Source organism: Myiozetetes cayanensis, unplaced genomic scaffold, assembly GCF_022539395.1.
Source record: "Myiozetetes cayanensis isolate MyiCay16 unplaced genomic scaffold, myiCay2020 scf12, whole genome shotgun sequence".
Taxonomy (NCBI): Eukaryota; Metazoa; Chordata; class Aves; order Passeriformes; family Tyrannidae; genus Myiozetetes; species Myiozetetes cayanensis.
The window spans coordinates 15692644-15720221 of record NW_026086826.1 but is presented as its reverse complement, the minus strand read 5'-3'; the positions used below and the strand labels follow the sequence as shown (position 1 = coordinate 15720221).

General features: G+C 38.2%; 1 protein-coding gene across 2 annotated transcripts; it reads right to left on the bottom strand.

Annotated features, from left to right (window-relative positions):
* ZNF326 (zinc finger protein 326) lies at positions 1 to 27578 on the bottom strand. Of its 2 annotated transcripts, XM_050306352.1 has the most exons (13): positions 27447 to 27532; positions 26882 to 26956; positions 21641 to 21767; positions 19176 to 19581; positions 16323 to 16521; positions 14565 to 14599; positions 13621 to 13708; positions 11267 to 11384; positions 10136 to 10283; positions 9707 to 9806; positions 7037 to 7167; positions 6020 to 6115; positions 1 to 722 (listed from the first exon to the last, which is right to left on the bottom strand). In XM_050306352.1, the coding sequence occupies exons 1-13, from the start codon at positions 27460 to 27462 to the stop codon at positions 561 to 563; spliced, it is 1701 nt and encodes a 566-aa protein (XP_050162309.1). In that variant the 5' UTR covers positions 27463 to 27532; the 3' UTR covers positions 1 to 560. The 2 variants fall into 2 exon arrangements, with proteins under 2 accessions (XP_050162309.1, XP_050162310.1); XM_050306353.1 differs by lacking the exon at positions 26882 to 26956 and having other exon boundaries at positions 27447 to 27578.

The window sequence follows — 27578 nt, the reverse complement described above, 5'->3', positions numbered from 1 at the left end:
TAACATTTCTTCAGTGTTTTATTGCTACAAACTGGTACATCTTATCACAAAAAGCTACAAGGCATTATAAACACATACTCTATTATACAGAGTGCAATGCAGTTCCCCAAACAGCCACACTCAACAGCACAATTTTTGAAGTAACTCATTCTGTACTAAGAGGTAAATATTATAAGCTTACATCATAAAGCTTTTAATGTATTTACCCCAGAGACCCACCTTTCTTTTCAACTGATTATACCAAAAATTATTATTATATCCAACTTTCAATACACACACCAAAAAAATAGGATGCTTAAAAAAATATACAACACAATGTTCTGATCAGCTTTAATAGTCAGTTTTTTCTATAAAAAGCTCAACTAAAATAGTCTTAATTTCATTTTAAACAAAATCAGAAACACAGAGGAATTATATAAACAAGTTCTCCACGGAATGGAATGCATGCATATGGTGGGGAATCTTCAACTTCATTTGAGACTGTTAAAAAGTCTCAGCCACTTTAGATCAGAAATAAAAAGCTGGCTTGCCCCCCCTAATGTATTTTTCTTTTCTTGCACTTAGTTATCTTCAGTGTGGTCTAAAGTGAAGTCAGTTTGTTCTTCAGTTTCTTCCTCCTCTTCTTCCTCCTCTTCCTCACCCTCAGCTGGCTCATCAGCTTTGTCCTCTTCCTCTGCCTGCTGCTCCTGAGCCTGATCATTAATTTCAAAAGGATTTTCACCCTGAAGCAGAAGATTGAAAACAAACACTTTCATATTTATTTCAAACACAAAATAAAATAATACTCATTCTCAGTGAATGAAAGGGGCAGCCACTAAGAAATGCTACAATATTTTATACAGGTTTTTAATAGTTGGGGTTTTCTGCAAGAAAATCAAGAGGTTTGATTTAAAATTAGCAACACCACATTTTTAGGCACACAAGAAACTGGGATCCCAATAAAATCTTTTGATGCAAGTAGAAAAAGCATTGAGAAAAAGCCAAAGTATGCCATACACAAACTTCAGTTTAAGCTCCACTTTTAGAAATTAAAATTACATGGTTAAATTTCAAAATGGTTTTAGTAAGAAGAGCTGCTACCTTCTTCTCCCCAATTACAACCCAATCAGAACTGAAGAGTTTTGTTCTTCTTTGCCTTATGTACAGTCTCTATTCACTCTAAATAATTCTATCAAAAAGGAAAACTCTTCAGTAAATGAAAAAAATTTAGAAATAATTACACTGAGTAGCCTGAACTTTATTCCGTTGTTGACCTACAAAGATGATCAAAGTTTTCTCAGTACTTTAAATACATTGGCACTCTAGATTCACATTTTCTTCATTTCATTCAGTACAAGACATACCTCAGCTTTCACTTGTTTCAGATGTTTAAGAACTATGAATAATCAATAAACAACGAAGAATAACAATAAAAAGCATTAGGAGTTTCTTTGCTAAAGCTCCTTTCATATTCAAACATGATAGAGCAAGTCTGATCTTAACATATGACAGCAACCCCTAACTGCACTAAGACTAGGATTTTAAGAGTATTACTTAGAAGACACAAAAGAAAAAATGAGTGCTAGGACCCTTGTCCTTTTTTGACTTTTTTTTCACTTAGTTACACTTTTAAGGTAGAATCTTCCAGGTGGCCACTGAAAAATTAGAAAACTATAAAATATTCAGCAAATGCCACTAAACAAAACCTTGGCTTCTGTGTTATTCTAAAAATCAAGCCAAATCTTAAATTCAGATTCAGATTTAACCCAATGACAGTAGAATTCTTTGAGACCATGTTATTCCAAGTCCCCGGATAATTCTGTGCACATACTTTGTAAAGATACAGCTTCCACATATAAAAGGTAACATTTACTCTTCAAGAATAAGGTAGCATTTAAACTTCAAGACACTAAGTTTGGCTTTTTTGGAATGAGATTCTCATAGGTAATGGTCAAGTACATAAAAAGCTGTGTCAGATACCAGAATTCACCTGAGCCCTATGGAAAAACAACAAACCAAACCCTTGTCCCAGTTAAAGCTCACATCACTTTCAGATGATCCATTACTACTGGCAAGCACCATGGGGCTACAGAACACCAAGGAGTATTTCATTACTTCAGGTAACAGCGCCCAACATTGAAATACCAAAAATACTAACTCGGGACATTGTTTCATGAAAAAAAAAAAACCACACGGCAAAGTGAGTGCACAAACAAATTTAATTCCAACATCTATGAAAAGCACTGTGAAACAAAAAGACTGAGGATCCAAATCTTAATTCAATAGGATTAGTGCAACTCTCCACAATTGCATTCATCTGCCTTCCTTTTTGAACAAAAGCTAATTAGTGAGTTAAGAGTAGTCCACCTAGTTAGCTTCCAATACATGCTCACCAGCAGACACTACAGAGAGAAAAAAAGGTGTTTTAAGAGTTTCATAAGTCCTAACAGAGAACATTGTTTCCTTGAAAAAAAAAAAAAGGTGGCCTTCCTCTGTAAATGACTCACAAGGATACTGGAAGCCCTTTAACAGGTCTGACACAAAAGGAAAGATCTAAATCCTCCTATGTCTAGGCTAGGCATAATGACAAACTGTAGCTAAAGAATGCACCTCTGAAAGGACTACTTCCACACTCCTGCAGACAACTTCTGACTGTCCCTCTCTCTTGGGGACAAGCTACAGAAAACTGTTACACTTCCTTCCTGCCAAGACTGTATGTTGCTGCTGGCTAGCCTAGCAGAACTGGATTTAGCATGCTACTTCTGACTGAACTGATCTCTATACAACAGTAACAACAAAGTTGCTTTCTCCAACTGTTTTTTCAGAGAAAAATGCACTTTTCAAGTTCTCAAGCTAAGGAAAAAGTTACTGCCATCAAGGGGAAGATCCTAATGACAACACTCTTTTCCAGTGATGTAGCACTAGAGACATCCAGCACAGCACGCAGAGCCAATTCTGATGCTAGCTGATTTTGACAATCACACTGGTCCCATCTTCCCAGATGGTTTAAAAAAAAAAAAAAAAAGGCATAAAAACCCCCGAAAACAAGAACACAGGCACAGCACTGAACTGCTGCAGAAAGACTTTACAATGAATTATGAATTGAAAGTACAAAATACACCTGGTAGTAGTTTAGTCCCCAGAGATGCATTTTTGGAGTTTGTCTCTAGCATATTTAAATTGCACAGAAGGCTTAAGACTATGAACTGGCATTTACAACCAAATCTTCAGGATTCCCATGTCCCCACAAAACAATCTATTTAAAACAGGTCTCTCCAAGTTGCTCCAAAAAGATACCCAAGTCTGCCCACCTAACCAGTAAACTTCAGAATGCCTTCACTAATACACATGATCAAACAGTCCTGGCATACAGTGATAAAAAATGTCATACTCTATGATGGTTCTGTGTAACATCCAAGCAACTTATAATCATAGGCATCGTTCTGTCTAGAAAATTCTAAATGAGTCAAAATTAGATAGTCTTGACTTAACCAAGTGATAACTTTTTGCCCGGAGAAACAAGATAGTCTTTTTTTCCTCCTTATTCTAAAGGGACTTACTACACATTCATAAACTTTTAAGATGATTGTTTCAGAGTGGCCAGAAAGTGGGTCGTGGTGGATTTCCCCATTCCCAATATAGATGCAGAAGAATAAGGAGAAATGAAAACCTTTAAAAAAAGCATACAAAGAGTATATTGGAAGCATGAAAAGGTACCACACAAAAACAGCACCAGGGAAACACTGCTCTTCAAAAGGTTGTCCAAGGTAAAAAAACAATCCTTTCAAGGTTCTTTGATTAAAATATCTATGACAAAAATATCAAACAAGAGATTAAAAGGTTCCTTGCATGTAAACGACAGGATGCAAACAATATGCTGTTAAACTAAGCCCTGAATTGGATTTTCAAATACAGGAATCAAAAAATATCATGTAATAGAGAGTGCAAAAGATGTTCACCAGAACCAATAGGATCATAAAGATCACATGCAAGTTTTGACTGCTGGAAACCTCAGTGCTGGTACACTAGTTTTCTGGAAACTGAATATATTGAGAAATTTCCAACAAGACAGACACCAGCACCAAAGCAGCAGCACAGAGAACAGAAGAAGCATTAGAAGACATGTTAGAAAACTGAGGAAGGTAAAACTTGCAAGATTGTCTTCACAAGGAGGCCACTGACATTTTCAGAATGGCTAGCACTGGTATTTTCTAGGATGGGTTGAATACACTTTCATCAGCACCTGTTCAGGGAGATGTATCTGGCTTCTGGTTATGCAAATCCCTTTCATCCTTATCCAAATGTATAATCAACTGCAGACTGCAGCAGTCCAGTTTTCTTATACAGCATGTGATGGAGGAGAGCACACATGCATTTGGGGCTTGCAATCTTCCAAGAGAGTAGGAAATCCTTGTTAACCACTGAAAACAGTTTGCTTTAAGATGTAGGGCAGACTGTGTGGGGAAACACTTCTCCCCACTCTCCAACCAAAAAAGCCAAAAATTCAAAAACAAACAAACAAGAATGTCCAAACTCAATATTCTTTCGCAAAGTGTTGTCTACCCTGCCTATGCAGTGTGGAGGGAAGAAATTCAGAGCAGGGAAGACCTGTAAAGCTGCACAATTTTGTACCAAGTGGTAAAAGCGGGTCATTAGCATCACAAATGTCTTTAAAAAAGTAGAACAAAATTTTGGGTCAGCAAGTCCTGATGTTTATGCATCCCTATTGATACATTTTAACATAAGCAGAAAAGACAAAAGATTTTTTTTCTTTCTTATTACACAGCTTTGTTTCTCTGTGCATACTGGGAAGTTTGTTCTTTTAATGTGTGCCCTGGAAGAGGTGCACACGCCAAATAAAGTTGAGCAAGGGAAAGCTCATTTTCTGTTGAGACTAGTACTTCCTGCTATAATTACACCCTGATGAGACTTGTAGTCATCCAACTCTTCACCACAACTAGTGTTTGAGACCCACTGTGCCCCGCTGTGGTTTTCTGTGAAAAATCTGTTTATGTAATTTTGATTGCCCCATGCCGACCTGATGAATGGCAAATTTCCATTCTGCCTTTCAGCAGTCCCCCACTAGGGGGCTGTATGGGACAACGCAAGCCAAGCACAAGGAACACCAGACGAGGTGGCTGGAAATACAGACAGGTATTCCAGGCTCTGGCATCTGCACATTTGCAACGTTCCCATAACAGATACAGAATGGTTGTCTGAAACTGATCCACATGCTCATCTCTACATCATTTGCAGCACACGGCTAATCTGACATTTTAAGTCACAATTAACTTGGGCACTGGCTCATACCTTGCCATATTTTCGCAAGAAAGTAATGCTTTGTCTGAAAGAGTCTATTGTTTGGCACAGGTAAAATCATAAATCAATTAGAAAGAAACACCAAAAACAGCTAACAACAGTACTACAGAAAGAGTCATTTAGCAAAGTAAGTGGCCCAGCAGGAAAAACCCTGTATTTTGCTAAAATGAATTTACCTGTTTCTCAGGCCATGTATCTGCAACACAGGCTGCCATGCCTTTTGCATTCTCTGATCTCATCAACTACTGTTGTAAGCTTTCATTTTTGTATGCTGCCATCAACCCTAGAAATTCTATGGAATAAAAAGTATCTGAGTTGCGTGCGTGCTATACCTCAGTACAAAGCCACATGCTGGAACTTCTGCTTCTAAATGTAAAGAAAGACTCAATTGTAAAGTAGTTTGTGCTCTGCAGTTATTATTATGTATAAAGACACTGCTGATGCTTTCCTAAAGGTTGATTTTCTTTTCTAGGAGCATCTAATTAAAAAATAAAATACAAATAAGTGGTAAATAACAACTAAAACCTGGTAAATCTGAAGGTGGTAATTTTTGCTGCATATAAATTTATCCAAGACAGTGATTTTAGAGCAGCAGGGTACACTAAAAACATAATTGATCTGTGAGCTACTTAACAGAGCACAGAGATTAAACTCCACTAACGTGCAGAAAATGATGGCATAGCAAACATTACAAATTACTTTCTTTCCATTTTCATCTTACCTTTACATACAGCTCATATCGTGCCTTGACTATAGGATTATTCAAGATACTGGTGGCAGTGAGAACACTCTCCCTTTTTATTTGTTCTCTGTAGGCCTAGGAAACAAATTTTACAGTGAGTAATTATCACATACCTCTTACAATTGTCACAGAAATTTGAATTCATGGTCAGTTTCTATAAGTAAAATAATGAACATATTGCAGCATGAACTGCTTGTTCTTAGCACTTAACTCCCAATTACACACATTCAATTAAGTTTAGTAGTGTTTATAGCTTGTTGCTTTAGCTTGATCAAAAAATATACTCCCATATTGATAAATAATGAGCTACAACCAGAGTTATCTGTTCTCATCTACAGACAACACACAGGCTTTTCCATCACAGCCTAGCATATTGTTGAAGATGACTCTGTTCATTTGCAGGGTCCCTTGCAACCCAACACATTCTATGATACTCCACAATCACAGAAGCTCATATATAAACAAAACATTACTTTGGCAGTCTTGTACAATGCTCATGCTTCTCTTTTAACTCTTTTACCAGGCTTAAAAGTATATCATTATAAATTATAACAGTGACAAATACCAAACTACTGCTATTTCTAACCTTGTCTCGCTTTTCTTCAAATTAAAAACGTAACAGACAAGAAAAAAAGGCGGCACCATGTTTGGCATCTTGCTAGGAACACATGTATTATGTTTTGCAATCTGAATAATTTTTTCAACACTTTAGCTCAGTAAAACAAATTCCCATAAAATAAAAAAGTCATTCCTAGTAACTTTCCCATGACTTGCTACTGTCAGCTCCTAAGCACACCAACATTTCATTAACCAGAGGTGCCTAAGCACTGGCTACTTTGTGAGATCTCACAAAGTGAAATAAGGACATTCCAGCTTTCAAGAGGATAAGTCACATCAACGAGAACTTAGAAATTACCTGTATCAAGAACCAAACACTTTCCACCTACTATTAGATTATGCTAGCCCTTTTGTTCTTAATAATATGTCATATCTTACTTGTTTTCCTTTTGTGTGATCAGGAGATTTTAAGTGTTGCTGAACAGAACTGTGCAATGCAGGAACATACACACTGCAAGCACTGCAGTGAACAGTCTCAACTTTCATCATATGGTCATCAGCAGTAACCCCTGCCAAAAAAGATGCAACAGATCATTAACCCAAAATGTCTTACTCTAGGCAAGTGGAAAAGCAGATTATTTATTTTATACTCGAAAATTAGAGCTCTCAGTTGTTAAACATGTGAAACTGAATCACAGGGGCTCCCTAAGGGCAATACTGAAGGAGGAAGTTTTTCACTCAAATACTCCAACTCCACTTCATCACAGACTATACATGAGACCCAGGCAATGTACTGAAAGGCCATTTATTTAAAATCAACAATAACTAATATCCTTAACAATACACATTTTGATATAACAAACAAAGCTTGACCAATGCAGTTGCATTTACTTTACCTCTTATAAGAACAACTCATTTATTTCCTTGCCTCCCTTCACCATCAAAAAGAAGCACATGAATCCAATTCCTCTTGCAATTTTACATATTACCTTGCTAATACAACATTCTCTTCACAATGGCAAACAGGCCCTCCAGTACTTAAGGAAAGTACACAAGGAGAATTTGTGAGATTGCTAAGATGCTGGCTATATCCATTTCAAAATAGCCTTTAGTATTCAAATTCAAATTAGGGTAGCATTCAAATACAGTTATTGCTTAAAATAACAGTACTCAAAAGATGTCTCCCCTGGCTCAAGCACATGTTTTGAAATCCCTCAAGCAAAGAACAGAGTGGGAGGATACAGCACAGCATGGTAGGCACATATGAAATGATCTAGAAAACTGCCTGTACAGCAGCAAAGGCGAAAAATATTCAGGCCAAGATGCATGTTGGGTAGCCAAGAAAGTGCTCGAACTCCTCCTTTTGTCACTGTCCCTCAAAACCACACCAACTCTCCTATTTACATTATCCACACCTTTGCCATCATATTGGACCATTATCACCTGTCGTGGGTTTGCCGACCAGTTCCCCTCCAGGGGCTGAAAATTTTCCAGGTGGATTTCCGGAGCAAAGCCAATCAATAGTTTTAGTAATGCCTCTGCCAATTACATATTTAAGAAAAGGGAAGAGAAGGTTGTGTCGCGGATGAAATTAGGAGCCACGTAGGGGAAGGTGGCAGGCCCCAGGTGGGCCAGGTCTCTCTCCTCCCCCGGCCCTGGGCCAGGGGCAGGTGTGGCACTGAAGACCCCCTGCCCGAGACACGTAACAGGGTGGAAGAAAAACTCTAAAAGAAGACTGCCTGAACGCGAAATACTGCAGAAGGAATTCCAGGCAGAGGTAGCACAGCCTCCAAGGTCAAAGCTGGCAGATGGAGGAGAGAAAAGAGAAGCCCAAAGGAGGGGGCTCCTCTCCCCCTCCTTCTCTCCCTTCAGCAGGGAAGAGACTGAAAACTAAAAACCCCTGCTGTCTGTGGAAGATTACTGAGTGAGGAGGCTCTCCTCTGCAGCTCATGAAGGAGTCCACACCAAAGCAGAGGAGTGCATGAAGAAGATATAACTCTGTGGGAGGCCTACGATGAAACAGAGTCCTGCTGGAGACCTGTGGCCCATGGAGAGAGAGACCTATGCTGGAGCAAGACAGCCTGGGTAGGATCTTGTGATCCCAGTGAAGGATCCACGCTGGTGCTGCTGAATTTGTGACCCTAAGGGAGAGCAGAGAATGGAAGAACTGTTGCCCAAAGGTGGACTCACACTAGAGAGGTCCATTATGGTGTGTCTCTCGTGAGGAGGGACCCCACAGAAAACTCAAAAGCCATTATCCCCTGTGACCCTGTGGTGAAGACCACAGTAAGGCAAGTGTCCCCTTGCAGTCCATGGAAGACCCCACAGTGCCTGGGTAACCCCCCAGCCTCCTGCCTTAGTCCAGGAGGGGAGAGGCCCAGCCCCGAGGTCGACACAGAAGAGAGAGAAAGAGACAGTTCCAGCTGCAATGAATCGGAGCTGTGGTCCTAGAGATAACAGAATTAACTTTCAAGTGATACAAAATTATTTAGAAGACCTGTAACTCTGGAAATGGAAAAGAGACTGCTTCTCCTCCTGAACTAATACAAGGGGGGAGGGGTACTTCTGTAAATACATAGCACTTTTGCCTAATTAGAATTGTTGTATATATAGTTCTTTAGTTTTTATCTTGCTAGTAATAAATCCTAATATTCTTCTCCCCACATCAGATCTCTTTTGTCTGCATAAACCTTCTCTCAAGTTATAGCAGTTGTGTGAGGAGGGTGAAAAGAACTGGCCCAAAGCAAACCCAGAAAATCACTTTACTGCTTTATTACACTCTTTCAATCTACCTGCATCCACCTGTTGCCACTCCTCTTGCCTTATACTGAATAAGACTGTGGCAAAGCCCACATAATTATGTTTGTCAAGTACCTAACACAATGTTATCACACCTTCTGATAAGCAAACATAAATAATGTTTGTTATCTCCTGCTGTGCTTACATTCCACATTGTGTCAGAAACGAAGAAAGGTATCCAACCAGGTACAGAAAAGGTGTGAAAACTAACTATTTTAATCCATTTTATCAAATTTGAAGACGAATGAAAGGATAAAAAGACAAGGAGAGCCCCACAGTATGCATTTTCACATAAAGCCCATCACTCACCTTCCATTATATCTTTTTCAGCAGCTTGAGCATTTTCCGTTTGGTTACTTGTCTGTTGCTTACGCATTGCTGTCTTCTTGAATTTATTCACCATACACTCCTACACAGGATCACGAGAGGAAACCGTAAGACATCTGATCTACAACTGTCTATATTCCACTAGGAACTTATACTTCGATAACTCAGAAGAGCTCTGTAATAAATAGCGATTAATTGCTGTCACTTCTTAAGGCACTACTTTCACTTTTTACTGTAAGAGTAACAGTATTTTATGGACTCTGAATTCACCTCAACTTTTAGTAATATGTGCTGCAACAAAAGTCATCTGCAAAAGGAGTAACAATGATAAGCATATTTGGGAAATACATGGTCAACTGTAACTACATTCTCATATAGAAGTATTATATAGATCAAAAACTGCTGTCTTACATGAAGAAATTCCATTACTACTTTGTCAAACTTGGTTTGCTTCTGGATATGATCCAATGTCTCCTGGTGAGCTGCACTCTCCAGATGTGCCTCAATTTCTTTTTCTTCAAACGTTCGAAACTTGCAAAATGAGCAAGTAAATGCCATTCTATTAAGAGAAATACATTAAATATTACTACTAAAACTCCTCAAGATTATGTGGACTTGACACATTTTTCAGTGAAAAAGAAAAAATCTTGTATTTTTCCATTATAAAGGATAAGTGCTACAAGAATCCAACATAAATCAGGCCAGAGCCAGAGCAATGAATTATCTTTGCAAAGACAAAAACTGCTGCAATCAGAAGCCAGGCATTTAAAAGTCACATTATTCTGTGAGTTTATCTATCACAGCTCTCTAGTTCGTGTCACCTTTTGTAATACTTCTCATAGGCAAAGAATCATAGTCCAGACAGGCCAGGATTTCCTAATTACAAGTAGTCAGAAGAACTCATATAAAGCTCATTTTCCATACAAAAACTACATGACCTTTATAACAAAACAAAACCTCCTCATTACAATGAAGAAAAGACAGTACGATAATATACAGCACTGACACGGAACATTTGTACACTGCAGCCCACTGGGCTGAGGCAACACTAAGAAAAGTTACAAAACTACGTACTTATTTTTGCTACAAAACAGTTGACCATATACATATATTTATACACACATACAAAAATCAGAATAAAGTCAACTTCTAACAGCTTTTTAAGTCAGCAGGAGCATATACTTCAAAAGGAGTACCATTCTAAGCTACTTCTCAAGTATGCACTTCTGAGGGAGAAGGGGTGAATAAAGTGTGCATTTTCTGATATAACAGTGGTCCCATGAAACACCCAGTCTTCTAACCCACTGAATTTGGGTCCAGGTTTTGCCTTGAGGGGTTTTTTTTCCTTATTTGGGTTAGATTTTTGGTTTGTTAGGGAATGGGGGAAGCTAGGGGGTGGAAGGAGGTGGTGTCTTTTTCCTCACTTTTTTGTTGCATTTTATTTTCTTAAATCATTCCAAAGGCCCACAAAGGGTCTTTCAGGAAAGAAGATGAGGCATAAAGAAGTAGAAGACATCACACGACAGAAGTTACTGCACAAACCTGTATCCATCACCATATTTTTCACTGTTTTTTTCCCTTCTACGCCTTTGCTTCTCTCTTCTGGCCTCGATTCGCCGCTTTTCTTCTTCCTCACTTTTAACTTCTCCTCCTTTGCCATCTTAACATGCAATACAAGGATTAATAAACAAACCCAAACAACAACAGTAAAAGTACCTGTCTCCCCTGTCTCCTCCACAAGCACCTCAAAATGCAGAGAAAGACCATATACCGACATGGTTCAAAAGTTTACTTTAATGTCCTGAAAGTTTTGCTTTGTTTTCCTCATCTAAAGACAACCAAGTTCAACACTTGCTTTCAGCAATGTCCACTTAGTAGCTAAGGGTTTACATTCTTGTTTACAGTCATAAAAGTAAGGAAATTCAGAGTTAGAGCAAACCCTTCCTTGTTGTGCCTAGTTATTAGAGGCCTCTTTAAATAAGTGACTAGGAAAGGGTGACCGGTGGTGATGGGGAGAAACAGGCTGTTTAAAACTCTCCCATGTTTTGAGAGAACTATCACTACAATCCCCTTACATAAAAAGGAACTATATAACAGACTTTTCTGCTGAGAAGGCAGTTTCCAAAACCAAAAGTTCCCATAAAGGAGACAAGAGTGTGTTTCTCCAACATGCGGTACCCAAAACTGAACTCCAACAACTTTATTATTTTCCTCCACTAGAGTTCACGTATTTCACAGAAAAACATTCCAAGAATTTTCAGCTAAAGAAAGAAATCAGTTAATAAGGCATGGCGGGATGGACGAGGACAGACACACCACATAACAAAAAACTCAACCAAACCTTCAGAGAACCTGATTAAATTACCACCTGGCATGTAAGTGTGAACAAATAAATGAATAGAAATTAGTGCTGAAACATTAAAGACTTCCAAGGACACTGACTTTCTGCATAAGTGCACTTATATTTGCCTTTCCTATGTCTGCTTTAAAAGTCCATGGACAAATGGAAACAATTAAGAGTATTATTCAGTAAGTAGGTTTAGAGCAAGAAAAAGAGGAACACTGCTCTCTTTTGCAGTTCAACTTTAGAACAGAGGTCAGCCTGCAAGAAATCTACCTCCATCCAATCAGCAACAGAAAGGAACACAGAAGAGCATAATGCAGAAAACACCAAGATTTGCAAAACACACTGTTGGCTCTACAAGTGGCACTCAGTACTGAAAACATTTTCACTAACAGCTTACACTTCACTCCTGATTATCCCAAGGTTTTTCACTCTGTAGTAAAGAGTTTCAAAATGTACTGTGATCCAGAGAGGACAAAAAGTCCATCCGTAAGATTAAAAATTCAAATTGAGAACAACAACCACCTACTCAAAGAGGCAATTCCCATAGTTATCTCAGGATTAAAATTTCACTTACTGCCCTACCACCAACCCTGGGTATGGGCAAATGGTCACTTGTTTTACTGCTGTAAAAATCATCTGGTATGACATTCTGTGGAGTGAAATGGCCTCTATCTTCCCCCTCAAACTTCCAGATTCAAATGCCTGTCCTGTTAGAAGCTGGGCAATGGAAGCCTGAATCTACATATAAACTGAGACTCCCACTTTCCTTCAGTGCACTTATGCAAACTTTTAAAATAAAAAAAAACCTGCACAATTTAAAAATAAACTAAAAAAATTTACTATTATTTCAAGAAAAGAAACACTCATCAGCTGGCTGCAAATTTCCAGCACTCCTTACCACCAGATTAGATTGCATATGCAACAGGGCAGCATACACAAGGAAAAGGAGATTAAAAATAGTTTCAGCCTTAACACTGGATTTCTTTGTGTATGTGTCTGAAATCACCACAGTTAATATACACTTTAAATGATTTTATGTGAACTAATAATAAACCTGTTTCATTAAGACTGTACATGAAACAGACCCCACATTCTTAACAGCAGCTCTCTGAGTTTAACTGAATCCACTTCTATAAAAGTGACTCACCTAGGGTTTAAGGGTGAGGTTGATCAGCTAGTGGGATAAATAATAGGATATGGGTGAGGAACCAGTGGGATTAACAACATTCAAGCAATGGAATGGTATTTAAGTCTAAGACCATTTACATTAGTTTCACAAAAATTAAAACAGGTCAAACAACAACATACAGAGATGATCAGAGAGCATAAACATCAAGCATGAAAAAAACATACCAACTGATGGATGGATGATAGAAATAACCATCTTTTCCACAGCCTAAATTTATAAATGCTTAAAAACCAAAAACCAAACAAACGAAACCAGTCATGCTACTGAATAACTATTAGAGATCATACATACAGGCTTCCTATATCTATTCACACAGTCTTACAAATACTATACCTTACCTGACAAAGTGAACGGACTTACCTCCAAAAGTCTGATATCCAAGATCATAAGCATCTCTTGTAAAGTCTTCATATATAACAACTGCACCACTTGTATCAACTTCAATTTCCTAATAAGGTCAAATCCATAAATTAAAACAAAACAAAAATACTCCCCAAATCATTGTCACTCTAAATCCAGAAAGGCAGCATAAATTACTTTGAAAGAAAGTGAATTGAGTATCTTCTTGGACTTAGTGTACAAAAACTTCTAGCTCTGCATTTCTCCTTAATGCCTTACAGCCTTAGTGAATTAGTTTCACAATCAGAATTGTCTTCTACTTAGCTGAGAACGTGTTAATACCTCTACTCAAAGAGAAGGAAAACACCATTCCAGTCTTTCAACATTAAACCAGGAGATATATATCTATATATACACACATGCTTAGCTTACTGACATTCTTATACAGTGTTGCAACTGTGGTGGGGACTAATCCTTGTACCCTGTCAAAGAACACTTTTTAAAACTGGTTCTTTTATTTACCCTCTCTCCTTGATGTGTCCTATGTCTTATCCATTCCTCCTCACTTCTGTTTAGGAATCTCCTTCGTATTTAATTTCTCAACCCACCCAGGAAGGTCATAGGTGTATGAGTTCAAGCTGTCTACCTGTGGCAACATGAGAAGCAGTCTCACGAGAGCTTCTCTGTGCATGATGAGAATAGGGAGGGTCTAAAAATACACTTTAAAATTCATTTTCCAGGCTATTGGCACAAGCTGTATCTTGTCACTCAAAATCAGTAAGGCTTTCAGACTGCCACCAAAATAAGACAGTTTCAGACAAAGTGAAGAAAAAAATACATTTAGAAAAGCTTACACAATTTAATGTTCAACTTCATAACTCTAGCTTAGCAATTATTTGCCTTAAGGCTTACTACGCTAAATTCTCAAAGAATCACAAACATTTTTCAATTCTGGGAATCTTTACCTCTATAGTAGAATCCTGGAAAGATGTCTTCATGTCTATTAACATAAAATGAGAAAGAATGCAAAAGTGCTGTCATTGTCAATTCATTTTAAGACAATAAAGATACTTAGGAAAAAACCATAAACCTTGTTATGCAGTTAGGATGGTCTACATTTACAATTTATCATAGTGTAACAATACTATGAAGTGTAAAATCAATTATCCTTATACAGAAATATGAATTAAACACTTCTAGAAGCAGTGACCTATATCTAACTCCAAAACAAGAAAGTCAAGACTGAAAGGACAACTGAAAGGAGATATATTTTCATACATACATTGTCTACCAATTGCATCAAATCTTGTGATGGTTGTCACACACCTTTTAGTTTTCAACTACATGATAATGCTTAGGGTATCTTCCAGTTCCAAGTTTCAGAAACTATGTTAAACCACTCAACAGTTTCTTCCTCCTAATCTCAGAGCCTGCATTTTAGTAGGTGTTATCTATTCTACTTCTTAAAGTAACTTCAATATTATGTAGTATATTGGTCCTTGGATTGTGGAAATCAGTGAAGAGGATCAGATAAACTATAAGTGTTCTGTCTGAACGTACTTGAGAAAAGGAGAACGTACAAAAGTACTGGAAGAACTCAGATGTGTATTCTACAGACCCTTTTCATCATTAACAAAACTGGTAAGATCACCAATAACATTCCCTATACAAAACGTAGAGGAATGTCTTCTATACACCCAGTGCCTGAAATTTGTACAGTATTCTTGAAGTTACACTTAAGGGAACAGTTTTGTAATAAACAGTAACATACCCAGAATTACAAAATCAAAAATAAAATTTACGCGTGAGAGTTTCTGCCAAGTCTGTGCATTTACCTTGCCAGCTGTGAGCTACAGTAACTTTAAGCTATTTTCAGATGCGATTTGAAACCAAGCTACATAAAACACTGCAGATCCAAATTACTAGGAAAACACAAGCACAAAAAACTAAAATCTGACTGCTGTACATATTGATCATAGTATTTAATACTCAAGTTTACACTCCCTCAAAGTAAGTAATTTATTCAAATCTCATTAGTGACTTTTTTTCTCCAACTCTGTCTGCAATATCAAAGTCATTAGAGTTGAAGTACATCTTTATGGAAGTTAAAGAAACCAACCATCACTAATACAATTTGAAATTTATATTTACAGTTTATCCCATTTAAAAGTTCTTGTCATTACAGCATTTCATTTGCAAGTGGGAGCAATCTCTGTCTGTCTTTCATAAATTATTCTATAACAATGTTCAGTGCTTTCTCAGTTTGCCTCCCTTCCCCCCTCCTCTTGACCCACGCCTTACGTCTTTATTGCAGCTGATGCACTACTTTTAATATCCAAATAATTTGGACAGTGGTGCCCAGGCTCATGCAAGAGCACATTTTAATATCTGTCAGGCATTGTCACTTAAGACAACCTGAGATCTGAAATTATTTTCAGTGGTGAAAATTTGCCTCCAGGAACTATCATTATAAAGTCTCAATGAGACAGTCTTGAACAGTACATATTTGAACACATCAAAATATTCAATGTCATTCAGCAAATTCCTATTGCAGTAGAAAAGTTAGACAAGTCAATTCATAGAATCTGTTGTGGACTACTTCAGAGGGGGAAAATAAAGAATTACAAAACAGCATATACAGCCCTCTGTCTGAATATTAAGTAATTTCTAATGAATAAAAAATTAGTAATCTAAATTTAAGAATTTTGGCACTTATTACTTACTAGGCGATTTTTTCTGGCTCAGCTTCAAAATAGGTTTTGTCATTTTGGGTTTCTTGATGAAAGTCCCACCAGGTTTGTTATACGGCTGTGGTATCATTTTTCTTTTTATTCCTCTTGCAGCAACTGCTGCAGGACTGGGTTTGTTATGATAGTCAACGACAATCCCAGGTCTGTGCATTCCTCCGAAGTCTCCCATATGCTGAAAATTTGCAAAATCAAGAGGAAGGTATTAGTATACGAAATCAATATAAAAAAACAACTACTTGGTACAACACAACTGTGAACTTAAGTAAAATCTGCGTTTTACTGCAAAATGCAGGAGAAACTTAAGCTCCTGGTCTGATGTTCTGTTGTGCAATGGCTTTGTGGGTGTTTGTCTAGTAGAATAAATATGTCTGTATAAACTGTGTTTCTGCTTATTCAGAACCATTGTCCAGGCAATGAACATATCTATCAGAGTTCATATCTTAGCCTAGCATCTTGGCTACTCTCTTCAGATTCTCTAGATGATGAAAGACATCTCCCTCTGGGAAAAAACAAAGCTAAACAACTCAGTTTTCAACACTAAAAACGAAAAAAAAGCTTCTTTGCTTTGCATCTTATGCCAAATGATATATCAGTGATTTGAAAACTGAGTAAAGAAGGCTGTACAACATGGAAAAGAGATTAACTGAAAGAAGATCATTCTTTCTTTTAATTATCTTTCCACTGAATTCAATAAAATCAGAATTTTTAAGTTGGGCCTGGAGAGACTGATACAAAAACATGGCACCAATAGAAATGAAAATGCAGCTGAAAGACTAAACCTTTCTACTATTTCTAATATTATGTACAGTCATTTGTGGACACTTGTATACGAAAGTTACCTCTCTGAAGACATGGAATAAATGAGTAATCTTAAGAAGGACATTTTCAAAAGTGCTAACATACTTCTTAATATTAACTCAATTATTTGATCAATAAAGGACAGAAAAGAGCCCACTGACTGGATGAGTGACTTGGATAAGCAGAAATATTTGTATTTCCATGGGAAGAGAATTAATATTACACTGTCAAAAGAACATTAAAAATAACTTCAAAATACTTGTGAAAAGTATGACTTTTTTAAAGCAAATTTTAAATGACAGACAGAATGTACCAAAGCCGGCACTTTTCTTTGTCGAAAGTCCATGCACAAGATCTCCACGTTAATTTATTTAGTTGAGATAGCAATAAACTACCTAGCATGTACATTTACACTGGACACATCAATTTGACATGAAGTACGCACTTGGATAATTTCAAGTTCGGGGGTTTTTTAAACAGACAATCTACCTATTAAAGGTGCAATGCATTTTACATATGGTAAGTAGTTTAACCCTTAAGTTCTCCTTTATTACATAAAGGACTAAAGGGATAAATTTCAAAAGCGAAATAAAAAAGAACTCAGTTGTAACTGCACAAAGCTTTCAGATCGAAGGGAGTTCTGAAAGGATGGAACTGAGGCTTAAGAACATAACACTTTCAGCGTCACAAGTAGAGAAACAAAGATTAGAATCTATTTCTCATACCATGCTACATGCTACCTACTAGCCATGTGCAAATCTGAGCTAAAATTTGAATGTGGTAACTACAGTACTCAAGGATGCTGCAAAGTAGACTTTCTGGAACAAAACCCACACACAGATAGGCATTTAAAAGACTCAGTAAAAAAACCACAATCTTCCTCTACGCTTCAAACTACGGCAAATTGTATGGTTTAAAATTAAAGAATCACTTCCCAAAGAAGTACGGCATGCTTAGTACTTTTAAAAGGTAAGTTAGACCTACAGGTACAGGTAGAAGAGCGTTCACTGAACTCTTTGTACTTTAGAAAACAGTCAGAACTGGTATTACAAAACCAAGACACAGGGACACCATCAACTTAAAGTTAGTACTTCTGTCAGGTTTGGGAGTGGTTTTTTTTCTCTTCTATTGTGGTTTTCTTCCTCCAACTCACTGAACATCAAGCATTACTTCTTCAAACTGCGATCCACTGTCTTACATACAGTTAATCATGCTGTTCCTTGGACAGTTTTTACATCCTACACTGGAACGGAATCCACTGAAAAGGAGTTACAATATAAATCTTCAAATCAAATTAATAAAAGTAACAGGACTAAGGCACACTATGTGGAGATTAATTTCAATTCTGTGAAAGGACCTGATTTCAAATTGATGATGCCCCTTTAACCATGCTTTAATTTCGATAAAGAATCACTGTAACTGCTAACCACTCACCTTTGCCATTTTCTCCCCATCACCCTTCCAATACACAAGTCAGAGCAAGAATTAAGTTTAAAAGACGACTTGATGTTTGATAAAACATGTACTCAACAGACTGAAGTACAAGCTAAACTTCGGCCTTTACAGAAAACAAACTATCCTAGCATTCACAACCTGGGTTTTATTTTTTGCTTATACATTGCACCTTTAACCTACTTAAAACTTCAAAAGACTTTGAATTCAACTTTTACAATATTCAAGAACTTCCCCACCAGCATCAGAGATGCTAGTGTTTACAAGGAAAAATGAAGGTCCTTTTAATCCCTTTTAGACCAAACCTACTACTTTTATCTTCACCTTTCAAGCAAAAGGAGAGATTTAACAAACCTCATCAACTAGTCTTCTATTACTCGTTACTTTCAACAGAAAGAGGGACTGGGTTCTACTTGAAGACAGCTTCAAGGGGATAAACAACATTGTCAACCATGATAGTTTGCTTGGACAAAACCCCCACACTGTACTGAACAGTGCATTCATTTTAAAGCAGTGGTCTTGAAAGGGTTTAAAAGAGTGTCTAGTGAAAAGAATCTGAAAAGATTCTGTACTTACTCCTCGGCCTCGGCCTCTGCCTGTTGATGGTCCTCCAAAAGCATCATAGTTTCTGCTTCCAAATCCACTTTCAGGATAAGCAGGCGTTCCTCTCCCCCGAGAGCCTACAGGTGCAGGCTTCATATGGGGTGAAGAAAAACTGCTGTAGGAAGAGTAACTCTCTCTTCCTCTGTCCTCCATAAACCCAGGCCTCAATTTTGAACGGGAGTAAGGTGCTTCCCAGCTAGACCCGCCCTGGTTTCTACCTCCGAAAGAGTCAAGGCTATTCCGGTAGGAGTTGTCAAATCGACCACCATAACTACCTCCGAAGCGGCTTTGTTCGGGTTCATTATAACCATAGCCAGATCTGTACAGATCTCGCCCACCCAGAGAAGACCCGGAGTCGTAAGACTCATAAGGTCCAAACCTGGAAAAGTTGCACAGTGAGGAGAAAAAAAAGTAAGCTTACTAATGTTATACATTACAAAAGACAAGTTATCAGTTGACATTTATCAACTAAAATCAATTTATTACTATACTGGTCCGTACAGTCGTGTTATTGTTTAATCTTGATTAGGGCTGGGCAATTCACACTATGACCAGACAGAAAGCTATCTGAGCCATTTTTGCTACAAACAATTCTAAAGTTCAGTATACCTGAACTTTGTTTACTTAAAATTTTCAGCAACATGTATTTACTAAAACCTTATTAGAGCCCAGCCCTAGTCTCACAAAAATAATGACCTGCAGACATTCATAGGCTAGTCAAACTCTCCTTTATTCAAAATCATACCCTCACAGTCTAATAGTTAAACAGCAGTTAAAAGGCGGCTAAGGTCTGAACTGAGAAAAAAACAAAATCTTTTGGTTTTTTAGTGGTACAGTTGTGAGTCTTAAGTACCCCACAGTTCTCATTTTAAAGGAAAAATACACATGCTCTTCCATTCACATTTGTAGTTTTTGGAAATTTTCTTCCCTGTAAAATTCAGTCTCCCAATCAAAAGAGTTCACAGTCTTCAGTATATCCAGCTTTCACTTGCAGACCAGTAAGTCTAGCAACTCAGGATTTTCCAAGTCTACCCAATGCATGCACAGTGGACACAAACAGTCCTTGGAATTTTAGAGTAAAGTAACAAGGAGCTGAAAACTTCAGTTATTTATCAAGAGTTTGCTTTGCCTGGGGTGGGGGCGGTGTCAGGCTAGAACTCATCAATATTTGTAACCACTTGGAAGGGAAACACATTAGTGTCCCTGCTGGGTTATAACCGGGTGATTTCAGAAGGCGCTGGGAAGACAAACCCTTCACCGATACAATGTAAACTAGGAGAGACTCAACTTATTAACTGCATCTATAGTAAACTGAATGCCTTCATTTTAAAATATTTAGTCTCAGAAGACCCAAAGCTACAAAGAAAACGACACTAGAAGAAGACCATGCACAATAGTAACATAACATGGCAAGAGACATTTTGGTGTTCAAGTAGTCATTGGTCCTCAATCATATGCAGATTACTATATGGTAGGTACAACTCAATCTCTGCTCAGAATTTTAAGTCAGCCTCCGTGTTCATTATTGAACAAATTATACTTAACTAAAACGTTTAACAGAACCAAGCAGCAAAACACAATACTTCTCCAGCCTCCCTGCTTAGTACTGTCCTTTCCCAGTGGCACCACAGTGACTACAGACAAGAATCATACAGTAGTCTGGCTACAGCCAGACAAAAATTCAAGGGCACTCATAATATAACGATCTTATTATCTAAGTTTTCTTCACATTTTTTCCCCTCCAAAATAGGATCACTACTCTGAAAAGCATGCTTCTTTGAATACAATATTAAGACCTAAATCAAATCAGCTGCTCCCTACTGTTTTTGTCTGAAAGAGTAACAGTAATAGAATCCTAGCATGAAATACACAACTTTAAGACCACTGCATCAGAATTTTTAATTTTAGACCAATCCATCTTAAAAAGGAGCCCAGAACATACACACAGTTTCGAATGTAATCAGTACCTGCCAATGAAATAATCTGGACATGACTTTCAGATTCAATACCAAGATCATTTAGCACTGCACATTCAAACCAAAGAACACATACCCTAAATGTTCCTTGAAAACGGAATGTTGATAGATTCAGTCTAAGGCACTAAACCAGTCAGGTCTAGTCAGCTATGTCACAAATGGTATGTCAGGCCAATCAGCTACAAATTGACAGCCATTACTGAAAAACAGAACTTTTGCTATTTTCATTCAAAGACGCATTGTTTCACCGTCAAACTTTTCCACAAAAATGCTGATTATTACAAGAATCCAGCTCTTAGAGTTTAATATTTGCCAGTATTTATCAGACATGAAGACTCAGAACGGAAGTGTTCATACAAAATCGTAACAACATGCCTCAGGAACACTTAAGTTAGAAGACAGAATGATTTTAACCTAAATTGGATTTGATCAATTCTTGGGACAACTGAAGGATTATTTTACCTGTTACCACCACCACCACCTCCTCCGCCTCCACCTCCATGACTCTCCATCCCATAGGATTGGTTAAGGTAAGAGTCCATGGATCGTGGGCCACCATAGCCTCCATGCCCATAATCACGGTCCATGTCTAAAAAAAGAGCAGAAAAATGTTTATAAAGAAAGCAAGTGAGAAGTCTTATAAAGTAATCTAGTTTAAATTATTAAGTAAAAGGTTTACTCTTTGCCATGGTGCTTACAAACAAAGTACAAAATTGCCAATTGCAAACCAATTTTGACACTGTGCTTAGAGAAGACATGTGTCTGTCATCATCTGAGCACCTCTCAATTGGAATGAAGTTCTTTTTTTTTTCCCCAGTAGCAAGTAACTCAGGATTATTATTCCATCAGCTAGAATCAACACAAGTTAAATTAAGAGAATTAAATGGAGACACCTGATGTAGAATATGACAAGTTTGCGAAGAATTAAGACCGCTTCCCACCCTTTGATAATACACACAACTCACAGGCATCTGCTTTCTCTATCCAAGCCCATAAAAAACCTTCACTCACACTGACAGAGACCCTGAGTCAAGGTTACAAGCAGTCTTGCTGTAGTGCAGACTCTGTATATAGGCTACAGTCAAATAAATTAATTTTCTCCCAACTTACTCCTCAGCACTGGAAGTCCTATGTAAAACTCATAAATTCAAAGCACTAAAACAGTGTCACAGATCTGCGCAAGTATGATCCACTGTCTTTCCCGAACATACACAATTTGCACTTCACTGGCGTTCTAGAGTCCAAAACTGCTTCCCAGTACCAACCAACACTAACTTTTGGATAATACAAAGAAAACCTGGCAAGTCAAGAATCACAGAAAAAGTAACACAGAGAAGGAAAACACAATGAACACAGAGAAGACAAAAATAAATTTACTCTGACAAGAGAGTGTATTTTATACATTTCAAGATCTCCATTTGTAAACCACTGATTTTCCAGGACAATCGGTTCATCTGAAGTCATAAGAAATTATCCTATTTAAAGAAACACAGTAATTCTGTGTGCATATCATTTCATGAAAGTAACTGTATTGCTGAAAATACCTATATAAACTATATCCCATTTGTTCCTACTTTTTATTAGCACCAGGTCACTGTAACTTACTTTCTTATATAAGTCAACAAGAATTCTGCACATGGCATTGAGCTGACTGTATCACTTACACAGATATTATTAGCATACCTGAATAAACAAATAAAGACCTCCTGTTGATTTTTTTTTTATTCTAGTGATCATAGGTACTTTATAAAAAATTAAAAGATTATACTTCTGGGAAAAAAAACAACTTTAAATATGGAAGTCACACTGCACCTTTTCATATTCTGAATATACAATGAAGATTCAAAACTCAAAGCACAAAAAAGGCTTTTCAAAATACTAATCATGTAGCACAACACATCATTAAATTAAACTGCAAAGAGAAATGGTGAGGCTTCTAACAAAAGCAACTTATGTTCTTCTGTGGCATGACTGAATGATCCGCCACTTAATCCAGTACAATACCCTCAAGACCATACACATGAAGATGCAGGTCACGAAAAGAGGAAGACAGTCAATAAAATAACCTCAGTTTCCCAGAAATTAAGGTTAGATGATCCCATGGTCAATCTCAGATTCAAGTTGTTTTTTAAGACAGTATAACTGACATTCTGAAAGCTGACATACCTAACCTGAAAGTACCCAATAATTTACCTCAGCTTCACCTGCTCCTTATTATCAACAGGTCCTAAGATGGCACAAAAGTAATGAGGTTGAGTAGGAGAGGTGAATCTAATCATCCAGCAACAAAGAACACAACATACTGTCAAGATCCCTGCCACTGCAATGCAATTCTACTACAGCGTAGTAAGTAGGGAACCAGTGCTGTCCATATACCAGAAGTTCTGTACTGGAAAAACACGAAAACATTCACATGCAAAGAACTCTTCCAAAAAATGGTTTGAAGCCTAGTTTTGAAATAAATTTTTAGTCTAAAACTATTAGCACCAAAGCAAATACTTAAATCCATTCTACAGTCACTTCTGACATCCACATTAGCTCAACACTCTCCTTACTCATCCACAGTTCATGTTATATAACAGCAGCAGTCTCGCTGTAGAGCTATGCCAGTCCCTAAATCCTCAAATCACTGCCTTTAGGACATCACCACCTCCTTCCTAACAGCGAACAACTTTCTCATCCTTTCCAGACTCACTGCACTGCATTTACCTACATTATAATACACTCATATTTGAAAGCGGTTAACAGGGATACAAAAGGTACACAGATGTGAAGAGAAATGATCACTTGAATGAGTTACTATAAGAAACTGGAGGTAGCAAATGAAACAAGTAACAAGCTAAAGAGTTAAATGGATCCTTTTCCACAAAACAGATATACAAGTGCAGGAACTGAGTAACAAGAAGTTACTAAAAATTTATACAGATTTAAGACAGAAATTGGATAAATCAACTGACAAGAAATTCGAAGTATGTCAAACACAAAAACTATGTCTCTGGCTCAGGAAGTTGCCAAGCTGCAAACCAGTGAAGGCATATAAACATCCTAAAGGAGTACTTGTACCACTTGTTCCACACTCCCAAACACAGTGACATACAGGATATTGGTGAGGTGGGACAGACACATCTTTGACCTGACGTAACGAAGGTGACCTTGTGATCTCCTTCCGACTACTTCATGAACTGTTCCACACTGCTGAGCAATTAACCTATCATTCCAACCACCGATCTCCTGGTTCAGCCATCCTGCCAGCTGCAAACATTACCAAAGATTTCTCCATTTTATACTTCATGTCCAGAGCCTGACAAAGATACTGCATTCAAATTACCAAGTACAGTATTTCTTCAGGTATTAAACTTTTCTTTACCCTGAAAGTCTGTTCTCCAGACAGGCTTTACCCTAAAAAGGGGGAAAACACACAAGACGACAGAAAATATTCACTTAGATGAACCAAAATTAAAAGGACTTTAGTTTTTTAATGTAGTAACTAAATAATAATCACTGTCACCACCAATAGAGATATACAAAAGTTCCCTGTCCATGCAAATTATTCAGACTAAATGTGAAATTGCTTCACATGCTAAGAGAACATGTGTTTAAGCACTAAAGAAAAAAGATCATTTTATTTTTTAAAAATTAATTTTTAAAAAAGAAGCCATATCTGGTGGAGAAATCATTTTAAACAGCCGCAAAATAAATCTCAATAGCCAAAAAAAAATAATTCCTTATGAAAAGAACTAAAAAGTTAAAGACATAGTAGATAAGACTCAGAATCTCTTGGCACAAAGGACTCTATTAAAAAAAAAGATTAAGATCAGAGAAAATTCATATCATATTTACAGCAAAAAGAAGATATTTTCAACAGTGTTCTCCATGTGAAGTATATGAAAGGCTAGGAAAATGAGAAAGAAGAAAGATCTTGCAGCAATAAATAATAAATTTAAAAAGTTAAATTTCACTGTATTTTAAATTCATAATCCACTATGACTGCAACAAGCGTAAGGATCCACTGTACAAAATTTTTTCCAAGCACATTATATTTTCATAACACCATGCCTACATTAGGAGCACAACCTTATCATTAGGCCACTTCCCCTCCCAGATTAAAAGGACAGTAGTTGCAGTAACTAAAATATTAGCATGAATAGTTAATATTTTCGTTAATAATATCTACAGAGTTGATGCTGCAGAGCACATCAACCCTGTCTCAGAGTTGTCAGTAAGGGACAATGGTGAAATTCCAACAGTCATCAGACATCCAGCAAAAAGTGCTTTTCACTGGCTAAAAGTTTCCAAGAGTAGGAAGCTCGCCAAGAGCTCATATGAAAACTGGACAAAGATGAGAATTCCAAGATCCATCCTCTGTTGCCATCTACTGGACCCCCACAAAACAGCCTTCAGCTCCCTGTGCAGAACCAGGTAACTCCTTTTGCATGCCTCGTTCATGTACATATAATTCATAAACAGTCACTGTAAAAGCCTCAAGCCACATACATCATAATTAATTTTTTTAATAAATACAAATAATAAAAAGCTTAATTATCACAATGGAAACTCATACTACAGAGGTACATAAAAGGAACATGCTAATTGTACAACAAACGTTTGGTTAGTTACTTTCCATAGGATGAGCCTGGATTCACTTTACTACTACTGTCATTAGATCTCAGAAAAGCAGGTTCTGATTAATGGTTACAGTGAATATTCCAATAAGATACTAAAGCTGCCACTTAATAATAACCTTTCATACTAAAAATAAAAAGAACATTCAATTAAGAATCAATATAGAAAATTAAAAAACAGGGCCAAAGATTTAACTTGTTTATTTTACTATAAAGAAAGATAAATGCAAAATAATATTACTGAGGGGAAAAAAAGTTAAGACTCAAGAAATGTATCACAAAAATGATTATACTGCAATCAAAGAGGTGTCTGCAATCCGATGTGTTATTTCCATCCAACAGCCAGCAAGAGCATCAAGAGATCCAACAGCAAGCGCTTATTTGCCAGCATCTGTAAATGAAGCTTGGGTACAGTTTATAGTAAAGTTTTTATATTAACTTCTTTTTAGTACTTGATTGCATGCCAGCAGGACATGCCAAATCATTTCTTGAGTCTTACTAAACTCATAAACTTAACCATTTTTCAAAAATACGTGTATTCCTTTTTATCTGTTTGGTACCTTTAACAGTGCAAAAACAAGACTAGCTTTTGGTGTTTTACATTTACTTTATGTGCTTTCTATACTCCTTCCCAAACTGCTAGTTAAGATAAACTTTATGAAAAAAAAAAAAAAAAATAAACCCCAAGTAATAGCAGGTTTTGGGGTTTTTTCCATGTTTGTATAAAAGAAGGGGAATATCCTTTCTTTTCAATAAAAGTAGTAAGAATAAAATACAGAACTTTGTAAGGAAATATTTATGCAAAAAAGGCATCATCATAAGAAAAGTCTGTATTTCCCCCCCCCCCCCATCCCCACTCTTTGATCTCACAATTTTGATTTGGAACGTGCAGGAGTTCATGTTGACATGCCCAAGATGAAAATCAAGTCTCACTCCCAGACAGTTACAACTCCTCCAGAAAACAAATGTGCACTTAAACCACGTTACGCACTTTTAACAACCCGTTTGCTTTTCGTTTTTGTCAACACTGACTGTTCAGCCCCAACTCTTTTTACAGGTTAGACGTATTTATAGCTCATACCTGAGACTGACCCACTGGGCATGTTCACACCACAATGCATGGGGGTATCTGGGAATCTCCAATCTCTGTCTTCAGCTGGAGAGGATGGGTCAGTGAGAATGACTTAGTGCTTAGCAAGAGCTGGAGGGGAGAGACAGGGAGCCGCAACAAGAGGCGGCTCTCTCTCCTGTCGGATCTCCAGGCTCCTGACACGACCCCCTCACAGAGCTCGCCCCGAGCTCCCCCCGGCTCTGCCCGCGCCCCCCGCCCGCCGCCGCCCCCTCGCCCACCGCTCTCCCCCGCCCCAGGGCGCCTCGCCCCGCGGGACGCCGCCCCCGCCCGCGCCCCCGCCCACCCGCGCCCCCGGGAGGGCCTCCTCCCGCGCAGCCCTCCCGCCGCCGGCCGCCGCCGCAGCTCCCCCCAGCCCGGCAGTGGCGGCGCGGAGGAGGAGGAGGAGGTGGGTGGGGGGGAGCTCCGTCCTGCGCGCAACAAAGCGACCGCTGCCATTTTGAGCCGCGGCCGGGCCCCCCGGCGGCAGCGGCGGCGGCGGCCGGGCCCTGCCCTTGCAGCGGGGGCGCGCCCTCACCTTCCCCGTAGTCCATGGCGGCGGCGGCGGGCGCTGCTCCCGCGGCTCCGATGGCGGCTCCGATGGCGCCTTCCCCCACGGCGCGGACAGGCGGGCCCGGCGCGCGGCACGCACGGCCACGGCGCGCGCCGA